Genomic DNA, 17,312 nt, shown 5'->3' with positions numbered 1-17,312 from the left:
AGCATTCTCTTGTTACTGTATTGCATTATTAAGTCTTTTATTGGTAGTAATTCTGTTGCTACTTGGTTTTGATGTTTCAGAAGTGTTTTAAGCTCTTGTTTAGGAAAGCATGAAAGCATATTGCAGCAGAGCTCCATATAATGTTGAGAACAGAACTAGAAGTGCAGTTATTCTGTACAATTTGAGTTGTGGATCACCTTATATATCATTCTCAATTATTTTTTCACTAAAATAATGAAAATAAAAAGGATAAGAATTTAAAGCTTAGCAAGTGGGAGTGCTTACTGTGCTATTGTGAAGTACTGCAGATGGTGTTTCCGGTGCATATACTGAAGGTGTTTTTTGTGAGAAACACACTATCTTGTTTCTTTCAAGTATGTGTGAAACTTGCCACATGATGGCTGATTTCTTGAATCCCAATACTGATTTTATCATGAATAAAACCTTAAAATTTATCTAAAACCAGAGTTAGTGGTTTCAGAATGGCTGAATTTAACTTGGCTGTGAAAGGGATGAGTGCTGCTTATCTTCCATTCTCTAGTTCATGTGAAGTAGAGGACTGGATTGTGGGCTTTGGTATTAGTTGGTCTCTTTCACTGTGGATGTTGAATTTGCTAATGTGGGAAAAGGGAATAACTGATTTTCGGATGTAATTTGACTTGGGGAAGGGAGTCTGAGAAGTGCTGCAGCAGTATGAGGACCATGTGCCTGGACTTGAGGAGAGTGGAACTGCTCTTCCAGTGGCAGTGAGCTCATGCTTTTTAACAGAAATCCTTCTCTGAGATTTCAAAGCTCAGCCTTTGGAAGTAATTTAGGCCCTTAAGAAGTACTTTTGAAAATTATACCACCTCTGTCCCAACAAACAGATTTTATGCTTTTTGCAATTACTCCTATACTCAGAAGGTAGCCCCCAGATTTATGAGACAGAAACATGCTGGTTTTCCCTTTGCTGTTAGAATTTTTAAAAAATGCCTAGGGCTTAAGAAAGATATTTTAGAATATTAGCCTTACTGGTAGTAAATAATGAGAAAGGTGGAGTAACTGTTTTTAACGTCTCTGTTCTTTTTAAATTGCTTTTCTTTTACTGAAGGAGACAAGATACCAGCTACTTCAGCTGCGCCCCACACAAAGAGCTTCCTGGATTGGATATGCTATTGCTTACCACTTACTAAAAGATTATGATATGGCCTTAAAACTACTTGAAGAGTTTAGGAAAACGCAACAGGTAAGACTTATATTCTGGAAAAAAACCACTTTCTGTATAGGAGACAGAATCTGAGGAATTAGTTCTTCATAATTAGGAACCAATGAAGAATTAGTAGGAAATTTGTGGAGCTTTCTGCTTTGAGCAGAAAGATTTCCAGGGGCTTAGCAGCTGATGCAAATTATAAAGGAACACATATGCTTTGCAGTAGGCTGTTTGGGTTGAGGATATGAGGGTAGACTGATGGGCAGTAATGTGTGAGGTAAATTGTGATTTGTGAGGCTTGTAGCTAAAGAAAATTCATGATGGTCTTGTCCCTTTACAGTAGGTAAAACTTCAGAAAATACTATTTAGTGTTAGATGTGCTCATTTGCTCTTTCTCCTGCCATAGTCTGGGTGCCATTTGGTCTCTACAAAGAGTGTTAAAAGACACTTTCATTGCTTTGTATGCATCTGTATATTATGCACTTAAAATTAGTACTTGGTGTAATTAAATCAGTACTTGGTAGTAGGAAAGCATAGCTGAAAATTTTTTGAGGAGAGTTGGTGTTAACTGAAACTTTGTTGGAGTGAATCAAATGGTATAATGCTAAAATCACAGATTATAACCTTTTCTGAGAGAGACATTCCCTTGTTCTGTTAGTGGTAACGCAGAACTATGAAGTCTGAATTAACAGAACAGAGTGGATGTGTTGATTATTCTATAACTTGGAAGGAAAAAACATGTTTATAAATGCATTCAGCTTGGGTGGTGTGTTGGCAGTGCCATGTGCAAATAGTAAGATATTATCTGACCTATAGATAGTGATTTTTTTTTGGTTTTGTTTTTAAAAACCAAAATCTTTCATCCTTTTTGAAATAACTGCATTTGAGATCTTACACAACCAGAATGGCACTATAAGAAATTAATAATCGCTAGGAGGGACCAGTGTTTGCGTCTTGATCATGTATCGTGGTCAAAAAAAGGATTTTGCAAACTGGGTATATATAGCTTGATATTTCAAAAGATTGTAACTTCAGTGTTGAATAAAAACTGATAACAATAGTTTCAATGAAAATTGGGTCATCTTTTATGAGTGTTTGACAGCTAGAAAGTCATGGTTCTTGACTGAGTCAGCAGAGCCCAATCTGACTGAATTCAGTGTCAAAATGACTAGTCAAATTGGAGTATATAATACATGGACAAACTGTAAATGAAGTGTAAAAAGTTGAGATTCTTTTAGGGACTACAGGCTTAACAGTGCTATTGGCCCCTTGGAGAGAATGAAAGGGATGCTGTTAATGTTGTCTTTTCTGAAAGGTTGTGTGTAAATATGCTTGCTTGAGGGCAGTCATGCTGATAATCCTGTCAGTCTAGCAGCCAAGCTGGATTCAAATACCATTTGCTGTAGATGAACACATTAAATCAGTTGAGTCTGCTGTGCAAGGTAGCACAATGTAAACCTTGCCCAAAACCAAAGAAATCCTGAGAAGATCTCAAGCTCTGATGCCATTTTTTGGTAAAATTGGAAATACTTGGGAAATATCCTTTAATAGCAGTCACAGGGAAATAGTGGAAAAGCGGACAGAAATATGCTACAAATATTGGACAACATGAGTTTACAGAAAACTAATTGTCAAGCCTTTCCTCTTTTTTGAGATCGGTAGAGGCAGTTAAGTGGCATATTGTGTGCTCTCCCCCAAAACACTGAAAATAAGGGTGATCATGTTAGTTTAATTTTTCTTGCAAATAGGGAGTTGGCTTTGCTGTGCTAGCTTGCTGAGGAGGGCAGGCCCATGCAGAGCCCCAGCCACTGGAAGAGAGAGTCAATGCGTTGGGTCCAGAACAGTCAGGAGAGCCCAAGCTAACTCTTAGCTCAATTTTGCCGCAAATTGACTCTTCCATGGTAGTCCTCCAATTTACTGTTTGTGTGATGCCTGGATATTTGAGTCCTGCACTTCAAATAGTTGAGTTCAGGGTATTCCATTGATCTTCCAGGAGGTGCATTTCTTGCTTACTTCACTTTCCAAATCTCCCCTTTGCCCTGTACTTCGTATGCACTCCAACTCAATAGATGAGATTTTGTGACTGACTTGATAGAATATTGCATGTGACTGATACTTGTCAAGGTTTAAAAGGAGTGTTAAAAGACTGAAGGGTTTCCAAATCACTAGTAAATGGGAATCTTCAACGAACTGATGTTTTCAATGAGTTTTATGGCAATCTGTATTAGGCCTGTTATGGTTTACCATTATTGTTAATGAATAAGGAAGTAAATGTAACATGTTATGTAAAATGCTGCTGTCATAATAGTTGGTAAATAATGGTGGTGTAGGGTGATCATATTCATTTACTTGAATTACTCAGGCAGCTCTGTCCATTCAGATGTGAATTAACACAGCCAAAACCAAGTAGTAAAACTAAGAAAAAGATCAAGGAACTGTGATTTTAGTGTTTGTAGGTGAGTATCTGAAGACGCAATATTACAAAATAATGGAGCTAATTAGCTACAAGCGGTTGCCAAAACCAGCAGTCTGACTTTTTCCTGTGTGCTCCCACTGCTTCCTTGTGCAGCACTGGTTGACTCGTGGAGGGCTGGTTCAGGAAGCCAAAGTGACAGAAAAATAATCACTCTTTTGAAGGATTGATTGGCTGAACTGAACAACTGTGAGGTGAGAGGGGAAAAAGGAAGGGGAATAATAGAGGGAAGTGAACTGCCTTTGTTGATCTAGGCTGCAGTTAGGTTGGCTTAGCTCTACTGTAAAATTGTCCTTCAGGGCAAACTTGCGGGTAAAAAACAAAAAAATACCCTTATTTCTGAGAAGCAGGGATTTTCTCTGTAGAGCACCGATTACTGAGAGATCAAGACTTACTGATGACCCTGTTTATAAAAAGTTAGAAAATTAAAAGAATACAGAAATGTAAGAGGACTAGAGAAAATGCTGTCCAGTGAAGGTCAGAAATTTTCTTTGTTTACTGTAAAACCCCTAGGTGATTCTAGTACAGTTTAGATGCTGGTTTGGGGAAGAATGATAGCTAGGAAGAATCCCTAGTGGGGAAAAATAAAGGAACAAGTAGTGGCAGGAAGCTGAGTAACAACATTCAAATGATAAATCACTTTTTATCAGTGACAGTTTTATTTGAATGGCTAAGTTATCATTGGAAATGGTGAATTTGCTGTCTCTTAGTGTATCCAGATCAACATTGCCTGTCATCTGAAAGCTGTAAACTAGCCAGATGCACAATATTTCAGTCAAAAACAGGTTATGAGGTTGAATGCAGACATAGCTGCAAGAAATATAACAGCCTGTGCTGTCCAAGTTAAATCAAATGATTTAAGAGACACTTCAGAATTTTAAATTTTGGGAACCAAGGTGTAAAACAACAATGCAATTTGCTTTACTGTTGTATGTCCCATTTTTCCTTTCTTCTTTTCCAGAACAAAATTTTTATTCTTAATTTTTATTTTATTCCTAATTTCTGCATCAGGCCCACAATTACAGATATGGACAGAAAACCTCTGGAGTTTTGGGGGTCTGCTCTTAGGTATGTTTTGGCTGCATCTTGTCACATTCTTTCAGTGACAGTTATGTTAGGGCATCTACGATTGTAAAGTTGACTCTTTTTGGTCCAGGAGAGGAAGAAATTTATTCTGAAACAGCAGAATTGAGTTCAAGAGAAAGCTGGACGTCTCATGAGCGAGAATCATAACTCTTCTGGGGGGAGGGAGGAATAAAGATGTATTATGCAGCAATAACAATGGCATGGAAAAAAGTATTTATAGAGTATTTTATGCTTTATAAGACAATCTGATTATTCAGATGAAGTACTGGGGTTATAAACTGCTTGCCTTCTGATGAATTGCACATTAAATCATGAACCTGATACTTCAAAATCTCAAATTGAACTTTTCTTAAAACTACTTTTAAAAATGGCTTTTTAAATGGAGTGACAGTAAGCGCTGTAACTTTCAGGTGGATTTTCCCTATGTATAAGAGGGAGTTAGTTTGATTTTTTTTGACATCTCATAATTTATGTTAGTCCTGCCAAGTCAGAAGAGCTACAAGAAGGTTAATTGGTATCTATTTCTTGCCTTTTATATATACTTTCTTATGGGGTTTGGGGGTAATCCATCTTTTGAAGGCCTAAAACAAATTCATGATGTGCCAAAAAGCTGTGCTGCTTGTGGAATTTAGATGTGTATTGTACTGGAGGGGAGGATATTTTTTAGGGGGGAGGTGAAGGAGAAAGGACTAAATTGGTGCTCTGCAGTTTCACTTCTGTAGTAAGGGTAAGCAGGAAGACATGCTTAAACACTTAACCCCTGTTGCATGTGTTGATTCTGCGAAGCAGCTAAGAAACTTTTCAGATAATGTTTTTATTAATGACTTCCAATGTTTAATATGGATAACATTTGAACGAAGGTGGAAACAGAAATGGAGCTGTAACTAGAGGAAATACACTTAAAGAAATGGACAGGAGTTCATGCTGCCTGCTGACTCTAGTGTGTGCAAGGTCTAGTCTTGTTCCATTAGCCATAATTTGCTACAATATGTTAGCAGTTACTAAAAAATAATTGAATACTGTTATTTTCAGCCCCCAAACTGGTGTTAATTCTCAGATATAAACTTCTTTACAGTATTTTATTTAGTTACGCTGTCTTTCTGGATGTTTTTTAAAAAGGGAAATCTTCCTTGAAAAAATGCACAGTATTATAAAAGCTGCCTCTAAAAAATTCAAAGAGCATGTAAACAAATGTTAACTCTTATAAAACTGATCCGAGCTTAGGGAAGGGCTGGAAGTAGTAGTTTAGGACAAGATTCCTTTAATGTGAATGTTAATTTCAACCAGTTTAATCTTTTGGGGGTTAGCTTTTTGGGTTTATTTTTGCTGTTTATGAAATTACTTGGTTCTTTAAAGAAAGAGGAAAAGCTTTACTCAGGGAGCAGAAAAGTAATAGTAAGCTGTTTGGTGCCCAATGTGACTTCAAAGTGTTGCTTGTTCAGGGAGAAACAAAGTGTGTAGTGTCATGGGAAAGAAAATCATTAATGTTTATTAAGGTCAGCTGCTATTTATCTATTTTTATTATTTTAAAAAAATCATGTTGGACTATAATTGTCTCCTACAATTTCTGTTGAGGCAGTATATTTCACATAGTAAAACTGTTGTATATATCTGCAGGGCACTGTCTGCAGACTTCTGCATTTGGTCTCTGAAATTCTTGTAATTTATTTGTAATTGAAGTAGCTTCTGTGTATTTTAGTGAAGACCATTTAGTCTGAAATAATAACTCTGGCAAGACTTTTCATTGCCTAAATACGCTTTAGGGAATTATCCCTAGTAAGGAATACTTTTGAATGTCATTCTGTTTCAGTGACTGATATCACTGGAAGGTGGATAATCTGCTAGTTTTACTATGGCATGTAGACAGAGTCCTAAGTGTGCAACAGGCAGCAGACCTCAAAATATGCTGCTTGAAAACACTCTTGGCATGCTTGTGCACTGTACTTTCTAGGGGATTGTAATACAGAGAATACTTTGTTAGAGAGAAATAGTGTAAGTTTCCTGTCTGAAAAATTCTAGTTGTCAAGCTATGGCCAATATTTGAGTTGTTCATTGCTCTTGGAAATAGTTTGATCCAGAATTTTTAGTCTGCTGAAAATTAGTATTTTGATATCCCAGCAATCTGCTATGGAACTGAAGTCAGAATTGTTGTGGAGTAGATGAGTCCTTCAGAAGGAAAAGATTACAAAGATCTTTGCAAATTTTATTGAATTGTATGAGAGAAGGCAAGGATTCTGTTTTTAATTAGCTCGCCACAGTGATAGAGAAAAGAGAAATACAGGAGTTCCTTTAAACTGTTCTCTAACAAAGGATATCCTGAATTAATCTATTTTGATTGTAAATAATGGGAATTTTATATTTTGAATGTTTGGATGGGTATATAAGTAGACCTGATATATTCTGTAGCCTGAATCTTGTATGCTGTAATACTGCATATAGTTGAGGTACAGGTTAATGTTAACTAACCTATTGCTTTTTTCCCCCCTCAGATTCCTCCTAATAAAATAGATTATGAATATAGTGAACTGATTTTATATCAAAATCAAGTGATGAGAGAGGCAGATCTATTTCAGGAGTCTTTAGAACATATAGAGACATATGAAAAGCAAATATGTGATAAATTAATAGTAGAAGAAATCAAAGGTAAGTCATTCATCTTCCCTCAGCCAATTTTGTTCTAAATTTTTGCTACTTGGTTTCAGATTTAATAAAGCAGTAAAAGAAAAAACATGAAATCTTTAACTGATATGAAAGAAATTACTATAGAGAAACTGACAATACAAGATTTACAATTTTGTGCTCAAGTAACTTGCCTTACCAAAGTGGATAGTGGATGCAGGTAGTTTAACCTGGGTTGACACAGGAACAGAGGAGATCTCAGAGATTATTATACTGGTGCATACTAGGGTAGCTTTCCATAAACCGGAGCTAGTATAACCCAGGTTCAATCTCCTGAAGAATACTAGTTTTTTCTTTTTTCTTTTTTTTTCTGAAGTATCAAATGCTTGTTCCCTTCCTAAGCTTTCTAATGCTTAAGAAAGCATTAATGTATTGCTGTACTTCAGTGAATACTGAAGTTAACTATTTTGATTCAAAATAACTCATAGTAGTTTTGTAGATATAAAGTACTACTACTGAGTTAACACTCCAGATCCCCCAGTGATGCAAAGGCAATCACTTGCCACTTCCCACAAGCAGAATGGTGCTCAGTTAGTCTCCAAGCAATGGCCCCCTGCCCAAGCACGCTTCCTCTCAAATTTATTACTAAGCGTGACACAAATGACATGAGGTAGCCCATTGGCCAGTTTGGGTCAGCTGTCCAGGTTGTGTCTGCTCTCAACTTATTGTCCACCCTGACCTTCTTGCTGGTGGCAGAGTAGGGGTAAAAAGAGAAGGCCTTGATGCTTTACAAGTAATGCTTAGCAGTAGTGAAAATATTGGTGTGTTGTCAGTGTTTAGTTGCAAATCCCAAAACACAGCACTGTATGGGCTGCTGTGAAGACAATTCATTCAATGCAAACCAGACCTGGTAGAACAATTTACTTTGTAGCAAACCAGTGTGATTTAACTGTTTAAAAACTGGTTAGTTGCTGTGAAAAATGTAGGTGTAGTTAAGAAAACAGCTTGGTAAGAAGCAACATACTCATGTGTTGGAGTCCTGGAAGGAGGAGTTGCTTGTTTCTTTGATAATCCCAATAGCTATTTTAAATACTTGGATAGAGACATACAAATAGTCATTGTTTTCACAGGTGCTGAATGCTCCAAACTGTTACTATGTGTGGTAGCTTCAAGTAGCACTTGTAATATGCAGTAAATACATTTGGAAAAACAAAGCCGCTTTTTAAGTATCTGCATACAATTAAGCCAATTTTTATGTATCTGGTTTTGTAACCTTTACTCCCAAGCCATCAATGTTTTCTTATGTAATTCACAGTTCTTTATTGCATTGTGTTTAGGAGAGATGTTACTGAAGTTGGGAAGACTGAAAGAAGCTGGTGAAGTATACAAAGAGTTAATTGAGCGCAATGCAGAAAACTGGTATTATTATGAAGGCTTGGAAAAAGCCCTACAACCTAGTAAGTTAAGATACACAAATACATTGAAAATAACATACAATATAGGATATACTGAAAACTCCTGTTTTATGTGTTCTGTTTTAGATTTAAAAGCTTTACTTGGCAGAAAATTATGTACCTTCTAATCTTGAATGTGATACAGTTGTCTTTATCTAGTTTAAAAATGTTCACTGAAAAACTTGTATGCATGAAAATACCAACAGCAAGTCTTTCTCTTGAAGCTGAAGGTAGCATTTGCTTAAACAAAGAACATTTCCTTGCCACACATGAACTTGGAAACCAAATTGCAATTTGTTCCTGTCTAGTAGTTGATTATCAGACTACTATCATACACCACAACATAAAATTGTCATTGTGAAACTTGTTTAGGTGGTAACTCTGTATGGGCATGTGGAGAAATACTCAAATACCTGTTTCAGATGGCCTTTTAAAGATAGGCCATCTGAAAAAAAGATTTTATTTTTTTTTTAAATCTGACTGTTCTTTGGAGGAAAGGGTGATAAATACAAGATCTTTGTTATTCCAGTGCTAGTTCACAGTGTTACTGTTCTGTCTTGCCAGGAAAATAGCTAATTGTTTGGGGGGGTTGTTTTTTGTTTAAACTACAATATTGCAACAATTTATACCATAATAAGGGGTTTGCAGTGGCAAGTGTCCCAAGTGTTTACCTTTACACAGGAATGTTTACCTTGTATTTCACTGTTCACTAATTAGTGGAAGTTTTATTGGAGTTATTCTGATGACATCATAAATCATAAGCCCACAAGGGTATTTGTTATTTGTAGCTATTCTAGCTGCATTATATTTCTCAACCAGCTTTCTTCTAGAAAGTTTTTACAGTTGGGCTTTGTAAGATCTGGGAATATGGCCTGTTGCTATGTTGCTCTTTGAATGGTTTTCCTAGTGTATCCATAGAGCTGAACAACATGATTATTGTCTCTCAAGATAAAGTACCCAAGAACTTGATTATTCTGTTTGATGTAATAAATATGTTAATGAAAATGTGTAGTTCTTAATAAAGAACCAACCCAGCAGTTTATTTGACATATTAAAATCCTATATAGATTAAAACTGTACTAATTTATAAAACTAATAATGCTACTTTATTTTTTAGGTGGTCTTAGGACTATTTCCTCCCCCATGGTAAGTTCTGGAGCTCCAACTTGTGACTTCAATTAGGGCTTTTATATGCTTTAGTTCCAATCCAAACATTATTTTAGTATAACTTTTAGAACTCTACATCTCTTGGAGCCACTGGGTAACATATTTCCCCCCCCTTCCCCAACATCTGAGCTCAGTGACAAGATAAATTGCTTTTCTTATGAAAGGAAAACAAATGTATTTATTGAATATATGTTGTCATAGTCTTGATCTGTACATTCAGTTTTATTTAAATTGCTTGATGAATTTAATAATATTTAAGCAAAATTGATCCTAAATATGTGAAAATCATCTTTCAAAGCAACAGATTAGTTTTATTTCAGTTCTAACCACATTGGAGCTCCAAAGCATATTATGGGGGAAAGGGGAGGAGTGGGAAGAAAATCTTTAAAGTAGCTTTATTTTTGTTAAACCCTAAGCTGTAAAGCATTCTGGTGCTCAGTACTTACACTGGCAGTATTGTGTCCTGGTTTTGCTGCCACCAGAGGACCTATTAAGGCATGCTTGTTTAGTATGTTATTTGTATACCTATGATTTAGAAATGCAATATATTTCTTTGAATGCTTTAAGTATGTCAGTAATGGATGTGTTGTAAAAAAACGCAGTTAATTGAAGCTATGAATGTAAAATTATTGTGTGAATGGGTCTGCCCAGCGTGTAACTGAAAGGAACCAAACTGTAGCACTGTATGGTTGAATGTGCAAGGTAATTGTCCTGTTTGCAGTTTATCCTTACAGTGATTAATTCTGGTAGTTGCGTATTGTACATACAGTGCATTTTCAGTACACAATTTTACACAGTAATGTCTATGGTTAACTGGAAAAAATGGCTTGAAGTGTTGAAATTGTTCCAAATCCAAACTGTATAAGAAGCCTAGCTAAATTAATTCTCAACATTTAAAAACACTTACAAGAATAGATTTTGATCTCTTTTACTTATATTTATTATATTTACTGATAATAGGCACTTTAGAAGAGAGGCTTCAGATTTATGAAGAAGTTAGTAAAAGACATCCCAGAGCAGTTTCACCTAGAAGATTACCTTTAAACTTTGTTTCAGGTAACAAGTTGCATATCTGTTCTGTAATAGTTTTTTTATTTGGGTTTTTTCTTAAGTTTTTTTATCAGGCTGTTGAATGTGCATTTAATACCTATTTGTACGTGTACACAAATCAGATGTTCACATTTCTCTTGGAATACACAAAATTATTTATGTTTTAAGAGTTGACAGAGTAAGTTCATGTGCTTTTATATGGTGATACAAACTAAGGGATGTTTGTATTGATGAAACTATAGTACAGAATGTATATAGGTTGCAGGAATTCTTGTACATAATTTTTCTGATTCATGCAAGTTAAGAACTGTAAATTAAAAGGTAGAGGGTGTTTTGTTGAACAAAAGGTAAAAGGCTGCTTCTGTATCTGTAATACACATATATGTAAGGTAACATAATTTATAGATCCTGAGACTGGGTGTAAAGGATGTCTATAACAATCACAATAGCATAGGACTGATGAATTTCCTAACACTTTCTGTACTGTACAGAAAACACCAAATCTATTTTTATGAATCTGAATACCTTACTGGGTGTACACCACTTTGTTGCAGAACTATTAGAACTTAAATCTACAGCATAAACTAACTTTGTGTGCTGATAATAAGAATAGGAACAAAAAGAAGGTCTGCAGTGTTATGTTGCACAAATTATTTTATTTTTAATTTTATAGCTAAGTTCTTTCAGTAACTGTCCTTTCAGAAGTTGTTTTGAAATACAGTGCACAAATATCCTGAGTTCTGGAGGGAATATGTATACACTTTTTAAAACAGAGAGCTATGATCTTCAAAAATAGAAGGAGGGAGGCTAAATGAAATGGATATTTTTATGGGATTTACCGCTTGGTATGTAGCTGTCAAACTGCTGTAACTCCAGTAGAAAACTTTTGGAAAGAAATATGAAGTACATAGGTTAGATATCTTAGTGTTATGAAATTCTTAAGTTCAGCTGCAAATTCCCAGCATTAACTGTTCATGCTTTTAGTTTCATGAGGTTACTCTTTAGTTTAGTTCATTTACTGAGAACTGCATTTGTTGTACCTTTAAATGCTACAGTGCATAGCTAGTCTGCTTCTCTGTTCTTGCTCAGGAGTCTGAATGTGCATACACCTTTCCTATGTAAAATTACAAGATGTTAATTGCTTTGTAAGAGATTTAGTCCTGAAGTTAGCACTTGTGCTTTACTTAATCCCAGATATTTCAGTCTTTTTGAAGATACAAGGGCAAATTTTAAGGCAGTTCAGCTATATTTGAAAAGCTAGGTGACAAGCAGTTGTTTTTCTGCTGTAATAAAATTGTTGTGCTAATACATAGTAAACCAGGAAATAACTTGCAGAACGCTTTTCCATATCTTTAATAATAGTGTGTCTTGCCATTGACTTTATTTCACTGTGTGTTTTGCACTAGGTTACCTTATCATACCTGACAGTGTAGTTTCACAGCTAATATTTGTTGAAATAGAAATATGCTTGGTAATAAGGATTAGTTGTTCCTGCTATAGCAGTAGTCTAAATGAAAGCAAAATTAATGATTAGATCAGTCAAGAAAAATATCTTTCTGCAACATTTCATAACAAATAAGAATTTTACTAAATTAAAAGTTGTGTTTCTGTTAGTCTGTTAAGCTTCTATCAGTCATAGATGTATAAGACTGGTTTTGATCCTCTAAAAATGAACCTGTTTACTAAGTGCTTTCTGGTGTTTATAAGTACAGCAGGTAATTTCTGTTGGCAAAACGTAATAGTAAGAATGTGAAGGTGTAGAAACAAACTTGTTTGCAGAATTGTATTTGTAAACTTCAAGAGCATAGAATTTTTCATTAAATGAGGTTGCTGTTCCAGTGTGCCCAGTTGCTTGCAACCGACACTCGTTGATTCAGAATTGGCTTAAAATACTCTAAAGTGCAGGCTTGTATTGAAAGAGTAGTCCTTCCCAGACCTTGCCATGCATTGCTCTTAATAACCTTGTATTTGATACAAATGAGTTCCCTGATCCAGCTGGAAACCACCTTTATGGAGGAAAGCTGTTACAGTTAATTTTCAGACTGATTGAGGGTGGAGCGTTGGAGTCTGGCCATTCATTTTTAGATTTGTTTATGCTGCTGTGGATTCACTGATGCTGTGGACAGGTCTTTCCTGTGCCTCAGACTAAATTTTGAGCTTGGCTTCATGTCATAGGTGGGTGTCTAGCTGTGTGTTTTGCATCTTTCAGACTTTGTTTTAAAGTTATTCTGCTTTATATAAATAAATATGTACGTAATTGGAAACACACCTCTTGCTTTCATTAATTCCAAATTACAGTTCTTCCATCAAGAATATAAATTAGAATAATTCAACAGAAGAAATTGAGAAACTGAGATGGATTTTTTTGTCATAGAGGGGTTTCTTGTATTTCTTGAGAAAACAAGTTTTAATTAATCCAAGTGTAATAAAGCATGGGCTTATAGGCCAGTTATGGATCCCCAGCCACAGGTAGTAAGAGTTTCTGTATACAGCCGTTTGTTTTAGTACAGCAAGGCAAGAATATGAGTTACTTTTATTAGTAACGGTGCCGATAACAGTTAAGAACTGGTGGAACTACATAAGAATGTTACATACAAAGCAGTAGTATCTTCATTTTCTGAATTTCTATAAACAAATCTGTTAATCAAATTTGTAGTGTGTTCTTAATCAGTTGAAGGTTATTTCAGTAGTTTTATGTGTCTGTTAGTGTTATATGAAGTGTACTACTTGCTTAAAGACTTGGAAAATCCACAGCAGAGTAGGCAGTGAAGTAGCAACTTCACCCCTATGTGAAGCAAACAAAACCAATTAAAAAAAAAAGTCAAAACCAAGCACAAAATTGAAACAAACTTTTTTTTTTTTGGAAACAGCATTTCTCAGAAAGGTGGCATAAGCTGCGAGTACTGTAATTTTTTACTTGAAAACAAAATAAGATTTTTAGCTTTCTGCCAGTGTATTTTGATAAAGGTGATTCTGTATGGTGCTTATCCTTCTGAAACCCAGTCTTCTATTCTGTTTCTGATTCCAGAAACAATCATATTATCATCAGAGGTCATGTCCTACTCATAAAAAGTAGGACTAGAAGAGAGTTAGAGGGTTCATTTCATCCATTCTTCTTCCTCAAAGCAGGATAATTTTTATCTGCACTATTCCTAACACACATTTGTCTAACTTAAATCATAAAAACTTCCAATGATGGAGCTTTTACAAGATCTCCAAGGTAATCCATTCCAGTGCTTAGTTATGCTAACCATTATAATTTTTTCCGATGTTTGTTTAAATAGCCCTTGCTACATCTTCTGTAGTCAGCATTTAATACTTTCCCTTTTTAATAGATTTTACAGGTTTGAGGACTGTTACCATGTCTTCGTCAGCAGTCTTCTAAACACCAGCAATTTAAGCATTTTACTCTGATCTTTTTTTATCCAGAGCATATTTGTACCTTACTCTTAAATAACAGGAAAGATGAAAACCTAAGGGTTTTCAGTTGCAGTTTCTCAGTTACTCTATTATCCAGAGTTGCACAGCAATCAGTGCTTATATTTATATAACACTTGCAATCACTGACATATAACCAAATACACTTTTGTTTCTAGGTGAAAAATTTAGAGAACTAATGGATAAGTTCCTGAGGGTTAACTTCAGTAAAGGCTGCCCACCCTTGTTTACCACTTTGAAATCTTTATATTACAATCCAGAAAAGGTAAAATTTAGTATTTATTTGGTTTTGGTTAAGTTATCTATATTGAATTTCTGATAGATTATCTAATTGTTTTTATATAGATTTTCCTGTAACTTCCCAATAACTTGCTCCACATTTTTCTCCTGAATGTGCTATTTTGTCACATGTGAATGATCACTTGATGATGTTTAATATGTATGAAGCTTCCCTTCTGAAGACAGTTGATGTCAAAATGCTTGAAGTTGGTGTAGAATGCACTAAATTTCTTGAGAAATCAAAGATAATAACTTTATTTTTGTGTACTCTGAATGCAGGTATGTCAGGGTTTTTTCAACTTATGGTTTATGATGTCACCAGAAGTAATTTTAAAATATCACACAAATGCTGGTTGTTTTACATACATTTCCAAATTGCATGCATACATTGGTATTTACCACAAAGGCTTGTTTCCCACTTCAGTCTTCAGCTAAAAGTTTAGTGTTTTAACTTTCGCACTTCTACACAGTTTTGGCAAAATTGTGTAACATTAGTACTGCTATTGTTTCAAATGCAATTCTTCGTTCCAAGCTTGTCAGTAAGGTATAGTAAAAATAAATGTTAAGACTAAAGCATGTTACTAAAATGCGTAGAGATAAACATCAGTCTATTCAGACACTGCTGTCTTTGCTACAAGCAAGAAAACTCTGGCTATTCAGATCCATTCTTGGCTAGGTAAGAAGAGGCGATTTTAGTTGGAAAAATGCTAAACATGATGCAGTTTTTCAGCCAGCAGTGGATATTCCTTTGGACTAAAATTATTCTTTCTAAGAGTCTCTTTCCTAGTTGTTCTAACATGAAATTTTCAATACACTTCTGTTTGGAGAATGTAGTCTTTACTGTTATCTCCATGGTTGACATAATTTTAGTAAATTCTGGTATCGTATAGGACAAGCTTTTCTACAGTGCCTATTGCTACTGCATACTTTTCAATGTAAATTTTTGAAACTAGATGAAAATTTTTAAAATGATGATACACAGATCATAGAACAGAACAGACTATAGACAGAGGTACAGTCAGTGCTGTGGAAGTTGTATCTCTGCTATTTGAAGGATGAAAATTTAAAAGTTGAAAGATACATATGAAGTCATTTGGTGTATGCAAAGATTTTTAGCACTTAATTGGTTTTGATGTGATGGGTGAAAAAAATCAGGACTACAGTGTTCAGGGGCAAACTTATCCGGAAGGGTGTCTTGCTGCTAGTTATCTTCATTGTATCAAATCAGTGCCACTCAGAACTGCCAACTTAATCCTAAAAAGTAATTAAAATTAAAATCAAGAGCCTGACGGTTTCCAGATATGCTTGGATTTGTTTGTGCTGCTAACTTCTACAGAAGTTTTTTCCTCTTCTTTCTTGTCCTCTTACCAAGACAGGGTCTCTTCTGCATTTCACTTGGTTGGGTTTTCATTTAACTACAGTGTAACAGAAGGATCTCTGAAACTAAGAGAAACTTCTAGTCTCAGACTAAAATCAGAAGAACCATGGCAAACTAATGTGTGCTACACTTTTCAGGAAAATCTTGTATTTTGGTATCTAGCTTGGCTAAGTTTGTGCTTAACTAGCTTCTCACATAAATTACTGGTATATTTGGACTGAAAATAGAGAAGTGCAGGCGGGATCTTGTTATGCCTACTAGAAGATACCAAGCAAATTACTGACTTTTCTACAGGTTGGGAATGAACAGTTCCCTGTTTATTTCTTTGGAAACAGGTGTAATTTGTTGTCGTCCACTGCAGTTGCATTTTTAAGTGGCGTAGATACGGGGATTTTATGAAAGTGTGAGTATTTAAGCCAAGAAAGTTCCTTCTTTCTAGAACTCCAGGTGAGTCCTGGATCTTTCATAAACCATGGTTTTGCGGAAAAAGGTGATATAAGCAATATTTATATTAAAATAAGTTTTTATTTGTGTGTACTTAGATAAAAAAAAATAATGCTGTAATGTTTTATACATAGGAATGGAAAAGGGAAATTACTGAATTTGATACCTGTAAGAATACAGAAGAATAATGGGGGAACAACTATAGCTTTACTTGCGCAGCGAAGATGAGGATTTTATTTCTCAGTAGGTATCACTTAAGATTTTGGTGTAAAGGAACACCTTTTATACCAGAGTTGGAAGACCAAAAGAGCAGCTGATTCTAGAAGAAAAATAATGATCTCTCCTCTGTTTCGAGAGGGCAAGGGAAAAAAAAGATGTTTCTATAGAAGGCAAATGTTTGTCAAATGTATTCAGGAAAATGTTGTTTAACTAATTGCTATAAGTTGGTACTTGATACTAACTGTTAAATAAAAATTGCTGGCATATTTTGATTTAAAACCAGATTCTAGTCTACTAACATTAGTTAACAGTTTTGAGTGAAATCTGTCTTCAGATAAGAGTTGCACAGCTTTAGGACTTGCCCACATCATAACAAAGACTATGTAGGGAGGTTTTAGAAACTCTTCAGTACTTACACTGCTTAGACTCTAAATTCCAAGGTTATAGGTTGGAAGTTATGCTTTGTATTCTAATGCAGACACTGTGGGATAAAGATCTAAACCAGATTTGCTGTAC

At 35.2% G+C, this 17,312-nt stretch overlaps 1 protein-coding gene across 7 annotated transcripts in view; it reads left to right on the top strand.

The window, feature by feature from the left end:
* NAA16 (N-alpha-acetyltransferase 16, NatA auxiliary subunit) overlaps positions 1–17,312 on the top strand; it is a 78,872-nt gene that overhangs the window by 26,723 nt on the left and 34,837 nt on the right. For 5 of the 7 annotated variants that reach the window (XR_008820462.1, XR_008820463.1, XM_056329904.1 and 2 more), the window contains 5 exons: positions 1,091–1,225; positions 7,238–7,391; positions 8,705–8,824; positions 10,949–11,044; positions 14,635–14,741. Coding sequence is in view for 5 of the 7 variants with exons in the window: in XM_056329904.1 (XP_056185879.1) it covers positions 1,091–1,225; positions 7,238–7,391; positions 8,705–8,824; positions 10,949–11,044; positions 14,635–14,741 (612 nt within the window). In the remaining 2 variants the exon portion in view is untranslated. The remainder of the gene's footprint in view (positions 1–1,090; positions 1,226–7,237; positions 7,392–8,704; positions 8,825–10,948; positions 11,045–14,634; positions 14,742–17,312) is intronic. The other 2 variants (XM_056329903.1, XM_056329907.1) reach the window with 2 other exon arrangements.

Source organism: Falco biarmicus, chromosome 2, assembly GCF_023638135.1.
Source record: "Falco biarmicus isolate bFalBia1 chromosome 2, bFalBia1.pri, whole genome shotgun sequence".
NCBI lineage: Eukaryota > Metazoa > Chordata > Aves > Falconiformes > Falconidae > Falco > Falco biarmicus.
This window is presented reverse-complemented; position numbering and strand designations above follow the sequence as displayed.